At 48.0% G+C, this 21,678-nt stretch overlaps 1 protein-coding gene across 1 annotated transcript; it reads left to right on the forward strand.

Moving 5' to 3' along the window:
- Positions 1 to 11,930: 11,930 nt before the first annotated feature.
- Positions 11,931 to 20,782, forward strand: LOC131834797 (uncharacterized). Its single transcript, XM_059179444.1, has 2 exons — positions 11,931 to 12,204; positions 17,706 to 20,782. Exon 2 carries the CDS (start codon positions 17,941 to 17,943, stop codon positions 18,553 to 18,555), a length of 615 nt encoding a protein of 204 aa, XP_059035427.1. The 5' UTR covers positions 11,931 to 12,204; positions 17,706 to 17,940; the 3' UTR covers positions 18,556 to 20,782.
- The last annotated feature ends 896 nt before the right edge of the window (positions 20,783 to 21,678 follow it).

Consider the following 21,678-nt stretch of genomic DNA (forward strand, 5'->3'; position numbering starts at 1 on the left):
CGCGGAGTAGAGCCACGCACCCGTCCTCTCCAGGGTCTGCGTCGGCTGCAGACCGCGGTCTGGGGCGGCCCGGGTCGGATCGAGGCAGACGTGTAAAGTCACTGTAGTTTCAGCCCGACCTGGGGCGGTTCTGGGGTGGCTCTGGGGCGGCTCTGGGGCGGCTCTGGGGCGGTTCTGGGGCCATCCTCCCTTAGCGCTCCCTGCCATCGAGCTCAGGTCTTGCAGGCCAGCATCGTCCTGTTCCGTCAGGGTAAGCTGTGGCTGTGGGCTGAGAGGAGCTGAGGGAAGCAGGCGACAGGATCGGTCAGGGCAGAGGTGCTCTGAGGTTGGGTCACCACCGCCTGCCTGTCCTACCGCAGGCCCGGCCGAGCACGTGTCGGCGGGAGGGAAAGCCTGGGCGCTCGGAGCGCGAGCTGAGCGCGGGGTCTGGAGGCGGACGTGCGTGGGGCTGGGCTCCAGGCCGCTGCGGGTCAGTGGAGAGAGCGTGGAGGGGTGCGGGGCGGGGAAGCCACACGGGAGAGCGTCCCTGACGGTGGGAGGAAGCCGGGGCCACAGCGAGGCCGGCCTCAGGGAGGGGCAGGCGCTCCCCGAAGCCGGCGGGCTGCGTCGCGGTCATTCTCCCGCGATTGGAAACCGGACGCCCTGGGGCTTCGCACGGGGACGAAGACAGCAGGGTCGGGCCGCGTGTCCTTGTCCCTCCGGATCCCGCCAAGTCTGCGCCAGCCGCACCCTGCACGAGCCGGCGCGCCCCGCTGCCCCCTGTTCCTCCCGCGGCCGCGCAGAATCGGGGCGCCCCGGAGCCTACACCGTGTCGCGGCCGCGACGCCTCTGACTCGGCGGCAGTTGCACAACCCCGCTGGGTCGAGCGTCCACGAGCCTGCGAGAGAGTCTCCGCGCCTCGTTCCGGAGGAGGGCGAGGGGGACTGTGTTCTGAGGGTGCTGACTCGGGGCGGGAACATACAGCGGGGCAGAAAGAGTGGTTGACTTGGAAACGCTGCCCCGGGTGCCGGGTTTAACCCGAAGCAGCTCTCCAGGAGGTGGGCACCTTGCTGCCCGCTTCACGTCTGCGTCCCCTGAGCGACGTCGAAAGGCCACAATCGCCACGGCAAGGACACAGAGAGATCAAAGTGCTCCGGACAGTGGGTGCCTGGAAGGGACGGGGCCCGTGGGGCCAGCGGCAGGTGGTCGGTCCCGCGGGAAGGGGCGCAGGGCGCCAGCAGCGCTGCGGGTCCTGCGGGTCTTGTCGGGAAGCCGGGCCATCCGTCCGGGGATGACCACGAGGCGGCTGCTGAGAGCAGGAGGCGCGACCGGACTCCTGCGACACCGAGGACAGCTGTGGAGCTAAATACTGGATCTAGTCGGCCGCGGTTAACCTACTACCCAGCCTGGCGGCGCGGAAGCCAAGCCCTGGACCTACAAAGGGTTTTGAACGTGGTGTCCCTGATGGCAAAACAGGCCATCTGTGAGGGCGCTCCTCAGCTGGTCCAACAGAAGCAGTCAAACACTGACCACCAGGAGGCTGAAGGGAGTTACCTCAAAAAGAAGCTGTGACCCTTTTCTGGGTTCCCTAACTTGAGCCTGTTTTCAGGTCTGGAGTCCATTGGTCGGAGGGGAGACCAGGTCCCGAGACAAGAGACTCTGCGACATCACTGAATATATATTCGGGGATCTCCTCCACCTTCCTCTAGGGGATTTACAGCCAGCTTTCCAGGGGAAGCGTAGACTGACATAATTGTATTACTCAGACGTGGCAAGGGCCGTGGGACACCTATCAGAGCGGGCACTGATCCCTGGAGACTCTGTTCAAGGATCATCACCGTGGTCCCCCCATATGTCTTTGTTCACTTGGGACAAGATAATTCGGAGTCTTGGCAGAGTTCTAGCTTCTAGCGGGTCTCTTGGGTCCGTGGATTCATCTAGTGGTCATTTCCTTGTTTCCCAAATGTATCATTAAAATATTTAGCAGTTGCTAAAACCTATACTATGATTCCTTAGCCTTTGGGGTGAGAGGGAGACAAAGTCAAAGACGCTGAAACTACGTCCATCCTTCGGTTAGGAGAATAGCTAAGAAACAGTGTCACACCCCAGTGTGGTCCTGGAAATGAGGGGCCTGACGGGAGTCGGCGCCCCCCTTCCCTAGCTCACCCTGCTTCCCCACTCTTCCTGTCAGTGTCAGTTTGCTCCCTGTAGGGACTTGGCGCTCAGCCTTGACCTTCTTCGTGATACCACCAGAGCCATCATCCCAACACTAATCTAATTCCCTCGTCACTCTTCTTCAAAGTGCACGCATGGTTTGCTGCTGGACTAGGTCAACAGCACGCGATTTTGAGCCCTTCCCACTGCCATCGAGTGGGCGCTGCCCTGGTGCGCTCTCCTGTGTCTTCACGAGCCACGTTATGCCTCTGCGCTGTAGCTTGTCCTTTCTCTCCAGAAGCTGTGTGCTACTGACCTTTCTTCACTGTGCCTTATCTAGCGACGGGGATACAGTGGGCTTTCAATACGTGCGTACGCGAGTCAGGGTTTGTGGAAGGACCCGGCGTTGGAAACACGGGTCAGCAGTGCCGGGTTGGATCCGTCAGCTGAGTGCTGCCAGGAGGGAGCGACCACAGCAATGTTTGCTTTAGGGATGCAGTATTGGCCTGTTGTCTTTTGCAGAATGTATTTGCTTTCATGATTAATTTTTAGCCTACGCTCACATTAAAATTAGTTGTTATCCCTAAGGGCATAAAGAATGCCTGTAAAGGATGCCGGGGACGTCTTCCCAGAGCAGCAACCACAGTAATCCTGCCCTCGTTCATTCACACGCTTGCACCGCAGGGCTGCCCCCCAGTCCGTACTCACAAGCATCATGTGCTCTGTTGCTCTTCTGGGCCGAGGATAGCTGCTGCCGAGTGCTTGCCGAGTCAGTACGCGGAGAACACGTATGTAGCCCTATTCTAGTCTCCAAGTCCCAAGGTTGGAAAACCCACCACCTGCCCTCTGTCAGGCAGTGGCATTTTCAGGACAATCTATATCTGTAACACCCACTGACCTTTATTCACAAATTTCTAGAAGAGCCCTATGTTAGAAATGGAAGGGTTTTTAATATTATTCTCACCCTGTTCTTGTCTAGTCCAGTAAAGGTGGTCTACAGATGTTCTGGAACTCTCCCCTGGAGCCCACAACCAGCCAGCATTCGGAGCTCTAGGGTATTTTTTCCCCTTCCCTGGGTGATCCCACGGTGAGTGGTGCTGCCTGGTAGGGTCTTCTTAGGGTCAGATCTAGTGAAGGTCAGACGGACGCAGTGCTGTCGGAGCAGATGGGAGAGGTGAACTCCGGCGCGTGGCCCAGTTCAGGTATGTTTGCGAGCCTCCATTCAGCCAGACGTCATGAAAGTCAGACATTACAGCTTGTTCCCTGGAACATTTTCCTTTTAATTCTGTAGCATTTTTCTTTTCTTCCTGAAAGTAGAATCTGACGGTCTTTTAAAGGGCTTAGTTATAAATTTTCAATCTCTTGAGGTTTCAGGGAAAGATCATTCATTCTTCTAATATGCATCTGTGGGTAAATGAAAATCATTCCATTCCCAAAGTATCCTAAAAAAAAAAAAAAAAAAATCATTCAACAGCACATTTTAGTCTAGGGAAAGCAAAATATGTTCAATTAGAATTATAAAATAATGATAAAATTTCAGTCCTAAGAACTGGTTTCTTGAGGCACCTGGGTGGCTCAGTAGGTTAAGCGTCTGCCTTCTGCTTAGGTCACGATCCCGGGGTCCTGGGATGCAGCCCTGCATCGGGCTCCCTGCTCAGCCGGGAGTGGGTTTTTCCTTCTGACCCTCCCTACCTCGCCCCATGCTCTCTCACTTTCAAATAAATAAATAAAATCTTTAAGAAGATGTAAAAAAAATATGTAAAAATGGGTTTCTTGTCAATGGGTCTTTAAAGGCCCACTATGTCCTTGGAAATATTTTTGATCTTTAAATTAAAATAATACTTTAATTCCAGTAATATTCAATTTGCTTAAAATTAATGAAATATCAAAGTAACCTTTTATCAAAGAATTAGTAAAGGATCCTTTTTTACAATGGGAAACTGAGGACCTTTGAATTCAGCTCAGCCAACTTCTGTTCCCTCTGATGCTACCTCTGTGGACAGAACTGATCTGAGGTACAGCACCTACCACGGGCTACTCTCTCCCTACAGTGACAACAAGCAAAATTCCAGGAGACACTGATTCATGAAAACTTAATTTTTTTCTCTCCACCTTCTGTCTGAAGCCAGCCAGCACTGTGTGTTAAGATTCTAGGTTCATTTCTAGGGAGACTCTAAGATTCTGGGAACTAGACACAATTTTTGGAGGCCCAAGGCTTGTATTTTTCAAAGTTTGTCTTTAGAATTTAGAGAATAAAGTCTTTATATACATTGAAGAATTAATTAATCTTGGCTCCCCCCTCCCTCCCACACCGCCAAACCACGTAGGATTCATTTTCAAGTAGTTTCCTTAAGAGCCACGCAGTTAACTATAATCCATGGCATTTCAACTGAGGGGGAAAAAAGTTGATCAATACATACGTAACGCATCTGTACCCTCAAGACTTCTGGCTCTTGCCATCGTAATGGAAGACAGCGGGTCTACTGCCCAGAGATGTTGAGGACACCGAGTGCAGCCGAGTGCAAGGCCGAAGTGCCTTACCGAGACAGGGCGCCCCTTCCAAGTTCAAAGCAAGACTACAAGAGGGAAAAAATAGAATTTACGATTAATTGTGGTATTAGTGAGCTACCGCACCAGCTCTGGAACCCCTACTTTCAGATTTTCTTTACATACCAAATCATTACCTGTCTCTAATGCTCAGTCTTCTCTTTCCTTTCTAAACTTCCAGAAACACTGTCTACCAGGTTTATATAACCGCAGTCAGGATGAGAAGGGACTGTTAACTTGGGAAGTCCATTTAGCAGAAAGTTCCTCTGTGCCATGCCTGTCTGCCCTCCCTATCCTGCCCCTCAACACACAATCCTGGCAACCACGGGTCTTCCTCCTGTCCTCATGGTTCTGCCTTTTCCAGAATGCCATGTAGCTGGCATCCCGCAGCCTGGACCCGTTTCACACTGGCTTCTTTCACTGAATAATAAGCTTTTAAGGTTCCTTCATGTCTTTTCATGGCTTTATAGCTCATTTCTTTGTAGTGCAGGGTAATATTCCGTGGTCTAGACGCTGTGCCTCTGCTGGAAGGAAATGAGAGTGGCCGTGTAACATACATGGATGCCAGAAAGGGGATAATTGGGGCCATTTCCTTTGTAAAATCTTAACCTATCTAGTTTATTTCTTGTTACTCATTGCTTTCCCTTTTTTTTTTAAAGGTATTATTGGGGGTACCTGGGTGGCTCAGTGGGTTAAACCTCTGCCTTTGGCTCAGGTCATGATCCCAGGGTTCTGGGATCACGCCCCACATCAGGCTTCTTGCTCGGCGGGCAGCCTGCATCTCCCTCTTCCTCTACCTGCCTCTCCCTCTCCCTCTGCCTGCCTCTCTGCTCGCTCTCTCTCTCTCTCTCTCTCTCTCTCTGTATCAAACAAATAAATAAATCTCAAAAAAAGGTATTATTGACTTACAATAAACTGTTTAGAAAATGTACAATTTTATAAGTTTAGACATTTTTGTACCCTGAAACATCACCATAATCAGAATATTGACTCCATCTATCACCCCCCAAACTTTCCTCTTGACCCTCACAGTCCCTCCTTTCTATACACCCGCACCCGCACTGTTCCCTGGTAGCACCTGACCCACTTCTGTCTGCGCGGCCTCGCGTGAGTGTTTTACAGTTGTATGTCGTCATGCGGTGTGTATTCTCCTCCTCTTGCACATTTCCCTCAGCAAGGTCTTTCTGAGCCTCGTCCGTGGTGGTTTGTGTTGCGTTGGTGTTTTCTTCGGACCGTCGAGCCTTCGTTCATCTCTCTACCATCCATTCTTCGCTGGCCTAGTGATGGAAATCTGGGCTGTCTCCAGGTTTGTCTGTTGCGTATAACGTTGCTGTGAGCCACCTTTCTGTGGGGCACGCGCTTTCACTGATCTGTGCGAGTACTTACCAGGGAAACGAGGGACACGACCCTTCACAACACTTGGCTGAGTCTGCTTGTTGTTTGTTTGTTTTTTCAATTTTAAATATTCTCATTGGTGTGTAGACATCGCTCACTGCACTTTGCATTTCTCTGATTAATAATCTGAGTACCTTCTCCTGGCTTATGTAGCATCCACAAACTTGGTTTTTTTTTTTTCTTATACAACAGAAATTTATTTCTTATAGTTTTGGAGGCTGGGAAGTCCAGAATCAAGGTGTTAGCAAGGGGGGGGGGGCTCATTCTGAGACCTCTCCTCTGGACTCGTAGATGCCTACCATCTCCCCGTGTGCTCACATGCATACTTTGCATGGAAGGGCAGAAGGAGTGAGCTCATTCATTCATGCTTTCTTAAGCATCTGTTCAACATTTTTGCCAGAGATTTAGTATAGCTTTTGTTTCTTCCTTTGAAAGATCCATATGTATTCTAGATAGAACTTCTCTGCCAACATTATGTATTCCAAATGTTTTCCATTCCAATGGCTTTCCTTTACATTCTCTTAACAGAAATTTTTAAGACCAAATTTTCTTAATTTTGATGGCGTGGGACTCATCACTTTTTTCTTGTATACATTGGTGCTTTTAATTTTTATATAAGAAATCCTTACTAATTCAAGATAACAAAGACTATCTCCTGTTTTCCTGTAGGGACTTAAATAATTTTAAATTTATGTTTATATCTATGATCCATTTTGAGTTAACTTTTGTACATGATATGAGGTATGGATTAAAGTTCACCACTTTTTATATGCACATCCAGTTGTTTTAGCATCATTTTATTTTGAAACTTTAAATTTTTAAAAAATACGTTATTTATCTATTTGTTTGAGAGGGAGAGAGAGAGTACAAGCAGGAGGAGTGGGAGTGGGGAAGCAGGCTTCCCACCAAGCAGGGAGCCCTGCGGGGCTCAATCCCAGGACCCTGAGCCAAAGGTAGATACTTAACCAACTGAGCCACCCAGGCATCCCAACATTGTTTTATTCTGGAAAGACTGGTCTTTTTCCACTGAATTATCTTTGTGTTTTTGCTAAAAAATCAATCCTTGAGGTCTTTAATCTGTTCTGTTGATTTGCCTGATTTGTTGCATTGGTCTCCTTGGAGGCCAGGATCACAGTCTTGATTACTGTGGCTTCTGTAATCTGTAGTCAGGTTATGTCATAATCATCCAACTATTTTTTTCAAGGTTATTTGAACTTCTCTAGATCCCCTGAATTTCCATATGAAAATTTAGAATTTTTACTTCCAATTTCTGTAGAACAGCCTACTGAGTTTTAACTAAAATTGCATTGACTCTGGAGCAGTTTGTGAAGAATTAGTATCTTAACATTATTGAGTCTTCTGATCTATGAACAGATCTTATTTCCATTTATTTGTTCTTTAATTTCTCTCATCACTCCTTTTAGCTTTCAGTGTCTTTCATCACATTTATTCATAAGCACTTTGTATTTTTTGTGTTATTACAAGTGCAATTTTTTAAAAAAGAATTTATTTGACAGAGTGTGAGAGAAGGAGAGAGAGCACCAGCAGGGGGAGTAGCAGAGAGAGAGGGGGAAGCAGGGTCCCCCCCTGAGCAAGGAGCCTGATGTGGGACTCCATTGTAGGATCCTGAGATCATGACCTGAGCCAAAGGCAGAGGCTTAGCCACTGAGCTACCCTGGTGCCCCGCAATTTTTTATTTCTGATTGTTCACTACTAGTATGTAGAAATAAAGCTTATTTACTCTGTATTGATCTCGTATCCTGCAAATTTCCTAAACTCACTTACTAGTTCTAATAGCTTTTTTGTTGTTGCTGTAGATACCAGTGAATTTTCTACATAAATGATCATGTGGTCTGAAAACAGTTTCACTCTTTTCTTTCCCATCTGAATGTGGGTTATTATTTTTCTTCCTTTAGTGTACAGGCTAGAACCTCCAGGACAGTTTTGAACAGACAAAATAAGATTTTCTTGGTTTTGACCATAAGAGAAAAGCAATTAGTCTCTTTAAACTAAAAGTGAGATATTTTATACAGGTTGTGTTTTTTTTTTTTTTTTTTTTAGACTTTAAAAAATCAAATTCTCATCTTTTCTTCATATACTGAGGTTTTTAAAATCAAGAATAGATGTTGGATTTCATCGAGTTTTTTTGTTTTGGTATTTTTAATTGACATTATCCTGTGGTGGTTCTTTTTTCATCTGTTACTATGGTAAATTATATTTGTAAATGTTCAAATGCTAAACCAGCCTTGCCGTTGCTGGGATAATTTCTACTTGATAGCGATGCACTGCTTCATTTACGTGTGCTGGATCGTGTTTCCTTCTTGTATCTGAGTCCATGAGAAATACTGGTCTCTAGTTTAGTTTTCTTATCAAGTCCGCCCGACCCCGCCCCCACCCCGGTTTTGTTGTCAGGGTAACGCGGTCATCATTGAGTGACTGGGAAGGTTTCCCTCCTCTTCAGTTTCTGGAAGTCGGTGCAGAGCAGACATGAGTTCTTGCCTCACTTGCTCGGAGTAGGACGTCGGAGTCTCGAGCTGGAGTGGTGGCTCTGGTTCCTCTCACAGCTCCAGCCACTTTTTTCACGGTGTCTTTTGAAGCTCTGTTACCACATGCAAATAGCATTAGGATTGTCGTATCTTCTCGATGAACTCTCTCTTCTGGATGGGGGGGATAGGCAGTATCTCTGGCTCTGTATGAGCTTTAACGATTCTCCCTAATCCTTGCAGTGGCCCTTTCCTTCAGTGCCAGGAAGATTTCTCATACATACGTACGTGTGGTTCAGTCCTCTGCTGCAGAACTGGAGACAGACCTTCTCCACACCTGCAGAGACTGCGTCATGGCAACAGCTCACCCTCCGGTACCGGCTCCGTGGACTTTGGTTGCTTTGTCCTCGGAGTTCTCAACTGTCCTCAGCTCCGCTGTCAGGCTATGCCCCGCGCTTACGCTCACTCCCCCAGGTGGGAAGCTCCAGCAGGTGGCATTATGTTCTACTTAAAACAAATGGTGCTATTTTGTACTAAGGTCTGAAAGTTCATTTGGAATTATTCTTATAGCCTTTATTTAAAAGATAAGATGTCGGGGAGCCTGGGTGGCTCAGTCATTAAGCGTCTACTTCTTCTGGGGTGGTGATCTCAGGGTCCTGGCGTTGAGTCCCACATCGGGCTTCCTGCTCAGCGGGGAGCCTGCTTCTTTTTTCTCCCTCTGCCCTCCCCACTGCTTATATTCACTCTCTCTCTCAAAAAAATAAATAACATATTTTAAAAAGATGTTATAATTCTGTTTTATAGCAGATTATGTAAAATGGAAGGATAGAAAAAATAAAAACATAAATAACCTCAAAAAATATGAGTAATACCATTGAACTAATTCACTTTCCTGGTGTCAGGGGAAAAAAGGTTTCACAGGCACTTTCCCATCCAACTGCTGTTCTTCCTGGTGGTGCACTGCCACCGTGTTAGAAAGAGAAGCAAGTATGAATAATCATTCTGTGAAAGATTATTACAGAAGCATGTGCTTTAAATAGAACGAGGCTAAAGAACATTTTGTTCTTGTTACTGCTTCTCCGAAAGTCTGATGGTTTAGTTTTCGTTCAGATAAACCCTCCAGAGAGCTGACTCCGCGTCTGGGCTCATACCAGAGATGTTCAGATGTCTTGGCAACCTCCTGCTCCTTCTCTCTGCTCCTCACCTCCTGTGTTCCCTGACCTCAGTCTTATCCTCCGCATCCAGGAGGCCCTCACTAAGCACTGGACAGGAGAGGGCCACGTTTCTGGGCTGGAGGAGTTTTTTTCTCTGTAGACATTTCAATTAAAATTCCACAGTGTTCTGATTTCACTGAGTCAGTAAAACTTCTTAATGTTTCCAAATTCTTCAGTATTTCCCTGCTGGTACTCACCACATCTTTTGTGACTTTTGACACCCTTTTAATATTGAAAAAAATGTGGAAACAGCATCATTTCTTATTTCTGCCCCAGATGACCTCAAAGTAAGATCTTCCTGCAAAGATTTGGCTGGACAAATGCAGATATTTCTTCCAAAGTCAAAGAATGGTCTTTGAATTGAGTTTCAAACTGTGAACTTCAAACGATAGCTGTAAATTCCCTTAGAAGAACAATTACATCTCTCATATCTTGAGAGATCAGAAATAAGTTCTGTATTTGACATTTCCTAACCAAAGTGTCTGTGAACCACCTTCACAGGCAAGAAATTTTTCTTAAGATCTTAAAACAAAAAGCATTCATGTGACTAGACGCCTCAGCTCCGGCGTGAGCTGCTCCTGGGGACGTGATTCTGTAACCAGGTGTCATATTATTTCGTCTTTCTCATCCAAAAAAAAAAATTTTCCAAATATTTAAACTTGACTTTAATCTTAGAGGTAGAGAACTCAGTACAGGGATTAGCACCAGAGACAGGCAGACATCATACCGTGAACTCAGCTGTGATAAGGAGATGGAAACACAAAGTGTGTGTTCCCTATAACTTCATTGAGTCTGGAAAATGCTACTTTTGTTGTGAGGCAGGCTGTAAACGGTAGATGTGGTGAAAGAGGACAATGGACAGCTTTCTGGGGAAGGAATAGCTTGGCTCTGAACAAAGGGGGGCCCGTTGAAGATGTCTTTAAGATCCTGTGCTCTCATTGTTCGAGTCCCATGAGGATGTGTTTTTTTTTTGTTGTTGTTGTTGTTTTTTAAGATTTATTTGAGAGAGAGACAGTGAGAGAGAGCATGAGTGAGGAGAAGGTCAGAGGGAGAGCAGACTCCCTGTGGAGCTGGGAGCCAGATGCGGGACTCGATCCCGGGGCTCCAAGATCATGACCTGAGCTGAAGGCCGTCGCCCAGCCAACTGAGCCACCCAGACGCCTCCATGAGGATGTTTTTATGGTGTTTTCTAGCATCCCAGGACTGCAGTTGCGTAGCTTGGTTTCTGTGGCTCTGTCTTTGGCACCTTGCAGGTTAACTAGCACATCTCACAGGACACGGGTAAAAGAAAAGACAGACAACACAGGAATGGATGGCATTCCCCAGACTGTGTTGTGTCCTAAGAAAGGCTGTTTTAGATGACCCAAGTCTGGAAGATGATGTGAGAATCAGGCCGCAGAAGAAAACAGATGGCCCCAAGGACGTCCCATGTACAAAGAGCAAAGCGCATCATTGCATTGTTCTATAAATAATCAGAGTGTTGGCATACCAGTCCTTTGATGGGGAAGCAAGTGTTCTAAATTCATTTGCTTCCTTGACTACTCTCCTGCAGAGGCCGGTGGACCCAGCCCCTTGGCATCTGGGAGACCGTGTGCGGATGGGAAAGCAGGCCCTTCCTCGGTCGGTCAGCAGATGGCAGTAGCTCTGAGTCTAGTATTGTAGTAGGGAAAGCTTGGTAGCCTTTTCCAAGGAAATGAGCGTTTTGAAAGCTGTGAGGCAGCATGGGGTCTAGCGCATGGGCCAGGAAACTTGATCTTTATTTCTGGCTCTGCTCCTGAATAAATTGATTTGAATAAATGGAGACCAGCCACTTAACTTTTGTATCCCTTACTTTCCCGAACTTGAAATTGGAGAACACATTCTGCCCCTTCCCATCTCCCTTGCTCGGACACTGTGAGTTCAATCAGACTTCAGACTCATTTCCGTTCGCTGAAGAAAGGCTCTTTATGAATTTGTCCTATTGATAACGTGGGTGGCGAGAGTGATGTGTGCTTCTTATTGGGACTTGAAGTAAATAAACAGAAGCAGTTGGCAAGAAGGGTCGTATTTCCGTGCCATGAACGTTGGCGTATTTTGGGTTTAAGTAGCTGCATTGGATCCCAGGATGCAGAGTAACTCCTGTGACTTGGAATTAAAATGACTTGTCGATGCCGTGAAACTCGACAAGTATGGAACGGAGCCAGAAGCCCGTGGCACCTTCCCAATTCCAATGTCAACTGTTCACTGCAAGTATAGGTTCAGTCAGACACGAAAACCTTCACGTGTGCCTCCCGCCCAACTCGAGAATGCTCACTTGGGCGTGGCCATCCAAAGCCGGCACTGCGGCAGACGTGAGATAAGGTCATACAGTTGGAAGAGCACTGCCGGATGAGACGGGGATTATTTCTCTCCCTGTGACCTGGCTGGGCACGGGAGGCCCACTTCGATTTGAGGTGAGAACCCTCCACCCCAACACACCTGCAGGTGCACAGGCCCCAAATGGGTCAGGACAAGACCGTGTTGGAGCCAAACCAGCTCTGGCGTCTGACCTGCCAGGCTGGCCCGGGCACGTCCACAGACAGACTTCTCTGCGGGAGCCCTGCTGCTTTGAAGTGGACAGTGTGGGTCAGAAAGGGAGAAAACCTGTAAGACTTTTCTGGACAAGTGGGGTGTGTTAGGGAGGGGGGTGTGTACCCCGTACGGACTCCTGTTTCACCCAGTCTTCCTGGAACAAGGAGCCATATTCTCCCGAAACTCACTTGCCCTACAAAAAGTCGGATCATAAGACAAGAAGGATGTCATGGCTTGAATATACACCATCCCATCATTTGGAATGAGCAGCCACTCCATAGAGGGACCAATATTTGAAATGACTTATTTCTGTATAATCAGTCAGAGAAGCTGTGCTAATATCGGGATCCACTGTCAAAATGTTAGCAAACAACAAGGCTTTTTAGAACTCTCTTGTGCAGGAAGCATGGATTCAAGACAAGTGATTTTTGTTGGGTGTCATCTCATTTGTCAGACATGCCTCTCTAGTTCGATGGTGAATGGCTGGTTGGTTTGAATGCCAGGAGGTTAAGATTTTAATTTAAATATGCATAAGCATTAAAATATATTCAAGAGAATGTCACATCAACCTCAACCTCAAAGTAGCAATTATGTTGTTTGGGTTCCACATTTGACACTGTTCTGACTAAAGTGCTATCCCCAGCTCAGAATTTCTAAAAATGCATAGATCTCACTTTCATAGTACATTCTGTTTAAAGTAGAAACATTAAGAGGAACTGAATTAGAGGAGCATTATTTCATCGTTTCAAGGACATGAAAGTCAAAGCATACCGTTTGCAGTGAATGAACGGTTATAGAGACGTATAAGCCGGCACGTTACCTGTTAGCATGAAGGTGGAAGGAATGTGCTCTCACAGTCTGGTAAGCACTCAACAGGATGGATTCAAGACAAAGAAATTTCCGAGGTTAGAGTTTAATTAGAAACACTGACGTATGAGTTGGATGAGAACATGTAACTGTTTTTAATCCTAAACCAGTAAGTTTCATTTCTCCTTAAAGCCACTTTTTGGTGAAAAAAGCGGTGCAGGAGAAATAAGGGAAATCACTATCAAGTGACATTTTGTGCATATTTATAGAGAGAGCTGAAGTGGGGAAAATTGGATTGTAGCACCGTCATTTAAATAAGATAAAACGTATCCACCAGTCAGTCGACTGGAATTCTGCATTAGGAGTCCCGTTATCAAATTAACAGTAAAAGGCTGATAGATGTTTGCTGATGACCCTGAAGCACTTTCTGGCTTAAAAAAAAAAAAAAAAAAAAAAAAAAAAACAGATAAATTAGAAGCTAAAGTGTGCACAAAATGCTTGTAAGGTCCTGTATATTTTGTTACATTTTGTACTTTGAGCATTGGTTATCCGTACCCAATTTGGGGCAATCGTATGAATGTTGTTGTTGGTAGGTTGAAATACTCTTTTTCAGATCATTATTTGCTTAATTATATTCTGTGTTAAAATAGTTTTAAACTTTGGTACAGCATTTATAGGTGGCTGCTGTGACACACCATGACTCAGTTTAGTAGTTACCTAGAGGCTTGACGTATGCGAAAGTGTTTCTGCATGTGGCTGCTCACATCCAGAAAATAAATGTAAAATAAAACTGATAAGACTCTGAGAGCTTCGGAACCTAAGGGACTTTCAGTCGATGGAGACTGATTTCTTGAACCCCAAAGAAAGTAGTAAAATGAAGGGGAAAAAAAAACACACAGGCAGTGACAGGCATCAGAAGTCCCTGAACTTAAATTCTCTCAGATGGATGAACTATGTAGAGAGTTGATAAAAGTAGGCTGATTTGGGGCGCCTGGGTGGCTTAACGGGTTAAGCATCTGCCTTTAGCTCAGGACATGATCTCAGGGTCCTGGGATCGAGCCCCGCATTGGGCTCTCTGCTCAGCGGGGAGTCTGCTTCTCCTTCTCCCTCAGCCCCTCCACCCCTGCCCCTGCTCATCCAGTGCCCCCCCCCCAATAAACATATAATTAAAAAAAAAATAGACTGATTTCTACAAACTGAAGAGTTCTCAAAAATTGGTAAGCGAAGGTACCCATTTTGTCTCCAGGATTTGGCACCCCAGGACATAATACTTAGCAAATACTTGGTTAAAAAAAAAATGTGTGATTTAACTTTCTGCTTCATCATTTATCCAAGTCTCAGACATTTTATGTAGGAAATCTCTCAAGACGTGGCACCCCATACATATCCACTGTGGCGATAATAAATCACTTGCATTCATCTCACCCTGGTTCTGTATGGGGTCTTACGCTTTCCTGCACTGTGTCACTCAGGCCTCCCCTTACGCCTGCTGGGCCGGTGTTGCAGTCTCTGCATCGAGGTTGATGCAGCTCACACCCCGTCTGACTTCACTGCCCGTGCTCTCTCTGTAGCTCCTCTCTACTTCCGCTGCTTTGAGATTTTGCAAGGATGGAGGGAATTCCATAGTGAAAAAGAACAGGAAAAAAAATTCAGCCTGATACCAAGAAGGAAAGCAAGACACTCATGGAAATGAAAAATCAGCTGTGAATCTAGAAACTCACCGAATATAAAAGAGAGCTTAAAAAACTCAGCTAACCCCAAAAGGGTATTTGCAACATGTTACCATAGATTGATTATTTTTCTTGCCCGTGCAAGTTGTTAACCACCCGTGTTCAGAGTGACTGTGCTTTGCTCCGGAGAGCTGGCCTCTTGCGTCACGTGGGGGAGACTAGAAGGGGTCTGTGAGCGTGTCCAGAGAATAAGCCGTAAGGCAAACTGTGAGCAGATTTCTTGTGAGCTGCTTCACCCAGGTCTTCATGATGTGTGTGTGTGGACTGAACCAAATATGGAGACAGGCACGGTGTGCGTGCCAAACCGGGCATGGCCGTGGGGCTCCTCGGCTGACCAGCAGGAGAATGGACGAAGCTTGATTTCCTTTCTTCCCTAGGAGTGGTGTTGACTTCTTGGTATTTACTTTAGAAGTGGCTTTCTGAGAAGAAAGTGGAAGGTTTTATGTTTTGGGGGAGGGGATTGCATCTCCACAAAACTACGGTTGGAAAGAAAGGCCACGGTGAGCTGGTCGAAGGACGGCTTTGTGAGCGTGTCCTAACTGGCCTGGGGCAGGGTGTCCCGTCGCGGCGCCGGCCACCTGTGCGCGGTCCTCACGGGGAGCCTTCACTGGCCGCCTCTCGTGCTCGTGCTCTATGCACCTGCCCTCCCTTCTCCTCTGTGTCAGACCCAGGACTGCCTCTGCTTCGGGCCTCCCATGGTCTCCTTACAGGTGAGTCCTGAACTCACCGTTCACTTTCTAAGTGACGATCTTCGTAACTGATCTTTCCCCCTGAAAAAATAGCAGAATCATTTAAGCTTCTTCCTGACTGGCTGATTTTTAAATGTGCTGGCACAGCAGCGTTCTTTTTCATTTTATGGACATCCAGCCTGGCACAATGGAAATGAGAGACAGCCAGCCAAGCCTGAGGAGCTGTTCACAAGGTTGTGCTGGCTGGGAACCCGGACCTCATCACATTTCTGGTTGGGTTCCTGATGCAGGGCAGGTGGGGGGTGGGGGGACACCTGCATTACCTGGTCCCCGAGCCTCTGCTCCAGAGTGCCCCCTGCTGCTCTGCTGGGGTCTTAGCCATGGGGCAACACCCATGTGCGACCCCAAGTCAGAGGGCGCTGGGCAGTGTTACCCGCAGACTGGTGTTGGGCACCATGGGGAAGAAGACAGAGGCAGGCACAAGGGCTAAATTTCACGAAAGGGGATGATATGACCCAAAGGAGGACCCTGATTTTATTTTTCTGTACCCTATGGCCCTCTAGTGTCACTCCCTGGCGTAGAGGTTCATGTACCCGCCAGTGTCAGAACGCAGCCTTCACCAGCTCACGTCCCGAGGCTGCTGGTAATTGACAGCTCAGAAACCCGGCTGAAGGATGAAGAAACTTAGAAGCCGCACCCAGCGGGGAACTGAAACCTGTCACTGCTGGAAGTACAGAGTCAGGACCATGTCCTTTGGGGCAGGAGAGCGCTAACTCCTGTGGGAGACACCACGAGGAAAGGGGGTCAGGTCGGTCTCAACAGAGAGCAAGGCCAGCAGCCCTGTCCCCTAAATCCCAAGAGTTCACCTGGAGGAGAGCGAGAGGCGAGGGTGCTGGGACCACACCACCAGCGCCGGGAACATCTTGACAGTCCGTGGTGGGAGAGGCTTCCTGTGCGCTGGAGAGAAACGGGGTAGCCGACACGGTGGAGATGTGCTGGGAAGGAGTCACTGCAGATCTATGGTTGCGACAGCCACTCGGAGTTGGGAGGGAGGTGTGCTTATAAATCTCCTTGTAGGCTGGCGTCCGTAGAGAGTTGTACTGGCCCCGCACGAGTAGAACCCGAAACGTTTGTAAACTGTGCGGCAGGTTCGTGAGGTGCGAGGGGACGGGGAGGCAGAAAGGCTCATTCTTCGTGTGTGTATGCATGTGTGTGTATGCATGTGTGTGCAGGGGGGGGAACTGGTGCAACACGATCTGATTACACTTCCTCGCAAAGCAAGTTCATCCCCGAAGGGGGCGAGAGGTGTCCACTGAGCTGGAGGACGGGCCGAGGCTTGCCCTTGGTCTCACCCAGTGGGGAGGTCACAGCTAACCAGTCCCTCAGCTGTAGGACACACACATCTGTCCCGGACGTCGCCCAGGCTGAGCCAGGGAGGGGAGCCTGTGGGTGCAAGACCTGTGTCCCTGTCAGCCGCCCCAGGTGCCGGAGCAGGAGCCGAGTGAGGGCGGAAGCGGGAGGATGAGTGTGGGGGCGCACGGGGAGAGAGAAGTTGCCAGCATCTGGTGCGTAGTAAGACGCTGCGGTAGTCGGGGACAGCCTTTGTCGAGAACGGTTCAAATACAGAAAATAGAACAAATGCTGGCTGTCAAAGCGAGTCCCCGTCCGCACCGGATGTCTGTGAATATCTCAAAAGACGCTATTCATTTCCTCTTGGCAGCAGCCTATGAACAGAGGGGGTAAACAAATTTCCAAAGGCTTTTTTTTTTTCTATTGCCATCTAAAAAGTTATTTTCATAAATTGTAAAGAAGAATGTTTGTTAAATATGCCCCCTGTTAATTTTCAGGACCTACGGTTTAAGGGGGACTCAAGCAATTTCATAATTGTAAGAGACATATTAAATATATTTGAAGACTGTAAATAGCTCAACATTATTGGCTCTGAGAGCAGCCAGGGGGTCGCAGCGTGGCTGCACTGGTTTCCAAACCTGAGGTGTGGCGTTCCTGTTGTTGGAGAGAACCGGAGGGGGGCATCTCCGCTCACCCTGGAGCTGGGGCTCTGCTGCCCGCTGAGGCCGCGCGTTTTACCCCAGAGTGTGTTCAGTCCCCGGGGCCTTCCCTCAGTCTTTGTAATATTTTCCTGCATTTCTCGGTCAGAGGATGCCAGCGCACGGATGGACGGGCGCGTCGGAGTTTAAGGCTGGATGAAGTCTGCGGAATGTTCTCCCAAGAGGGTTTTCTGCCCAGAGACAAACGATGCTGCGAGCCTCGGACACTGGAGTCCTGCGTGGCGTCCTCAGCCCAGTTTTCTGACTGAAGGACGTTGGTTAAGTCCGTCCGCAGAGGTGACAAGGCAGAGTTTTCTCCCACAACCAAATACCAGTCAAGACGCATGGAGACAAGTTCTTCGACATCCCGTGGCCAGCACCAGCCGAGGAGGGAGCTGGGTCCCAGCCCGCCCGGGTGTCGTTGGCGGCATCTCTGGGGCACAGCGCGTCCTCTCAGCGGTTCCAGGTCCGCCCCGCGGGAGCCCGGCCCGGACGCCCCTCACCGGACCGGCGGCTTTTACTGGAGGTTCTCGGCCGGGAGGAGGCCTCGGCAGGAGCCCGGCCGCAGGGCCAGCCTCGCACTACAGTATCTACCCTGGCTCCGGGGAGCTCAACAGTCATGGGCTTTGGGGATCAAGACCCGCGGTCGCGCTTTTGCTGTCTTGAAAGAAGTGCCCGCCTGCTCTCAAGGCCTGCAGCCGGCCCCTGGCTTGCGGGACGGCGGCTCTGGAGGGCCGGGAGCCGGACGGGCAGGGCGCAGAGCGGGCGCCGAGCTGGGAGCGGGCCCCCGGTGTTTGTGCGGCTCCCGCAGGCCTCGGGGACCTGTGGCTGGGGAAGACCCAGTCCTGCGCGCCCAGCTCTGCGACCTTGGGCTTCCGTGGTTCACTCGCCGCCTCCAGAATGGGAATCTCAGGGTGACGGTACTATTTCCTGAGGCTTTTGAGAACCACACGGGTTAATTTTATCATGAAGGCAATTTTAATTCGAAGACTTTGTAGCCAGAGAGGTTTTGTTTGTTTGTTTGTTTTGGTCGGCTGACCCTGAAAATACTTCCTTCACCGCACCCTGTTCCCAAGGTCAGAGCGGTTTGGAGACCCTCAGCTGTGCTGTCCCAGCAGAGAGGGACAACCAGCTTCCCACCTGTGGCCCGGAACTGGCCGGCGGGTCGTATGGGAGAGTCTTGCACAAGTCCACACAAGCAGCAGGCGTGGTCGGGTGCGGCTCCTGGACAGTCCTTCAACGTCTGCTGGAGCAGCTGCCCCCGGAGAGACCAAAACCGCTCCTTCCCCAGCCTGTCCTGCACAGCGGGGTCAGAGGGAGACGTGGGCCCCGAGAGCCTGTGCGGTCCAGAGGCCGGAGGCTGCGCACTGACGCCAGGAAGCAGAGGAGCAGGTTGGATCCCCACACCGTGGAGTGGTGGTGTGGACCGAAAACACGCTTCCAAGACCATGTTTTGTGTATGAGCAGCCGACGGAAAGAGACATCCCTTTTCACATCGTTCACCTCGTCTGGAGGCAGACATTCATTTAGGAAAAGAATCTGCCGAACTAATCACCTTATACACTGAATTTGAAACATGAACCATCTCGCCTCTATATATTTCGTTTATTTTCTAGCTCTCTCACTTTATAGTGAAAATGATACATTAATATTTAGGATACCTTGAAGATCATTAGTCCATACTCACTTTAAATTTTGTAAAGGATTTATTTATTTATTTTAGAGTGAGAGTTTACGGGTCAAGGGAAGGGCAGAGGAAGAGAGAGAACCCCAAGCAGATGCCCCACTGAGTGTGGAGCCTGACACGGGGCTCAATCCCACAACCCTGAGATCGTGACCCAGGCAGAAACCAAGAGTCAGACCCTTTATCAACTGAGCGACCCAGTCGCCCCTTAATTTTAAAATCTTTAAATAGTTGCCCATTAATTATGATTATTTATAAGATTAATATAGAAAGAGGAAAAAGAAAGCAGTTTGGTAAAACTAAAGATTTAGTTGAAGTATCAAAGCGTGTATTTTTTTGTTGTTGTTCTGTTTTATTTTCATTTAAATTCAATTAGCCAACATATAGCACATGGTAATTTTCAGAGTAGAGTTTAGTAATTCATCAGTTGCATATGACACCCCGTGCTTATCACATCACGTGCCCTCCTTGTTATGCCTGTCACCTAGTTAGTATTTTAATTAGCGACTCAAAGTTAATAAGCTAATAAAATTCTTAAAAGTGCCACCATCATTCTAGACATGCTCACACATCTGAATTGTCGTCTTCATGGTTCTTCCCTTTATTCTTTGACCTTTTCATATGTTTCCATCTAATTTTCTGTTCATCTTCTCTCCTTCCAACCCTTTAAGAGTGAGGGTTCCCTCCTCCTCCCACGGACTTACTCCCATGGTCTCTTTGGGAAATCATATCTACCAGGAAATTTTTAACTCCTGTTAACACTCCTACTTATCCAAATCCGACCTTGATCTCTCCTACACTTACAACCCCTTGATCTCTCCTACACTCCTACACAGACGTCCCTCTGGACGTTTCGGGACGGCTCTGACTCATCCCGGCTACCAGCACTGGGTCGTGTTTTAGTCTGGTTTTCTCACCCTTGCCTGGTTCCCAGATCATGGGGCCGCTCTTTGGATTCTGAGTGCAGACTAGCTCTCCTCCATCTCCTCCCTGGTATTTGCTGGCCCATGTATCGTGGTTTGCCTCCCTTTTCATAATTCTGAATGTGCTCTTATCTCCCACCCATGCATCTTTTCAGTTGGAACGACATGGGATTAACACACAGTTCTCTTCTTGACTCTAAGATCTATTCATTTTCTCAAGGACCTGGATCCCCAAATTGGTCTTTTCTGAGGCCTTTTTTCAAGGATACTCATTACAAGATAAAAAATCACAAACATACTCTTCAGGTGTCCTCACTTGCCTTTGTCCGCGTGGCCTCAGGCCTCATCTGTTCTCTGGATCTTCCACGCAGAGTCAAGCCTAGACATTAAACCTACCCTGTTTGATTACATAAATATGCGTCTTGGATTCATTGGAGAATAAAACTTCTCAATACAGGTTGATGTTTACAGTGCACTGTGTTAATTGTATGTGTCATTTTCCTCTCTTGTCGTGTCTCTCTAGTCTCCATCCCCAGCATAACCCTCACTTTTATTTCCCACAGAAGGAATATCTAAGGCCTACCAGCTTCCTTGATTTCTTCTTTCCCCCTCAGAACCTCTAACTCTATTCATCCTTATGTCAAAGGATATTGTGTCCTGAGTGGAATTTTTCTGTTGTCCTAAAATGGGTGCTAAGGTCCAGAGTTAGGAACAGAAGTTCCTAAACGTGCCATGTTCCAAGCTCAGAGATTGCTTCACAGTCCCACAGATCGTCTTACCCAGAAGGTGGGAAAGGTGCCCTCCGAGAGCCCATCCCACAGCCGCTACCTCCTAAAACCCACTCATCACGTGAGGAAATTGAGGAGAGACTCATGGGCGTGTTTGGAGAGTGTAGTGTTCTTTAAAAGAAACTGCACTTCCTTCATTCTCTTCCCTGTGGAGAAGCAGAGAATGTTCTTCCTCCCCAAATAGAGAAAGGATACAAGAAAAATCCCTTGTAAACTGCAGAGTCCTGCAGCTGTTGTTCCTCTTGTGTCCACTTCCAGGTGTTGTATTCAGTACTTAACTGTTAAAGTCAGCGCCTGCTGGTCATTCTCCGCTGTTTTAGGTGGTTCGTGGTATCTTCAGTGTTCGCTCTTGGGTGTGATAAATGTAATTTACAGATCTCTTAGGACAAACTCAATCAAAAAAAAGCATGCCAACAAATCTCTCTTGTTTTTCCAGAATCAGGTAGTGTTTGTTTCCGGTCTCCTTTCTTGAAGGTTGGGAGATCACCTTTGAAGAGTGAGTAGCTGTAGACCAACAAAGCCAGGAGATGAGTTCATAAAAGTAGTGGTCGCCAGCTAATGAATAATCCTGTTGGGTTCATCGGACTGACCCATGGACTCGTTATGTGTGGGTGGAAGGAAAACTGTTGCTGTTCTTGGCTACAACAGTATCTGATACACAGAGAGCATTGGTGAGACGTAGTGAGA

Source organism: Mustela lutreola, chromosome 1, assembly GCF_030435805.1.
Source record: "Mustela lutreola isolate mMusLut2 chromosome 1, mMusLut2.pri, whole genome shotgun sequence".
In the NCBI taxonomy this organism is placed as follows: domain Eukaryota; kingdom Metazoa; phylum Chordata; class Mammalia; order Carnivora; family Mustelidae; genus Mustela; species Mustela lutreola.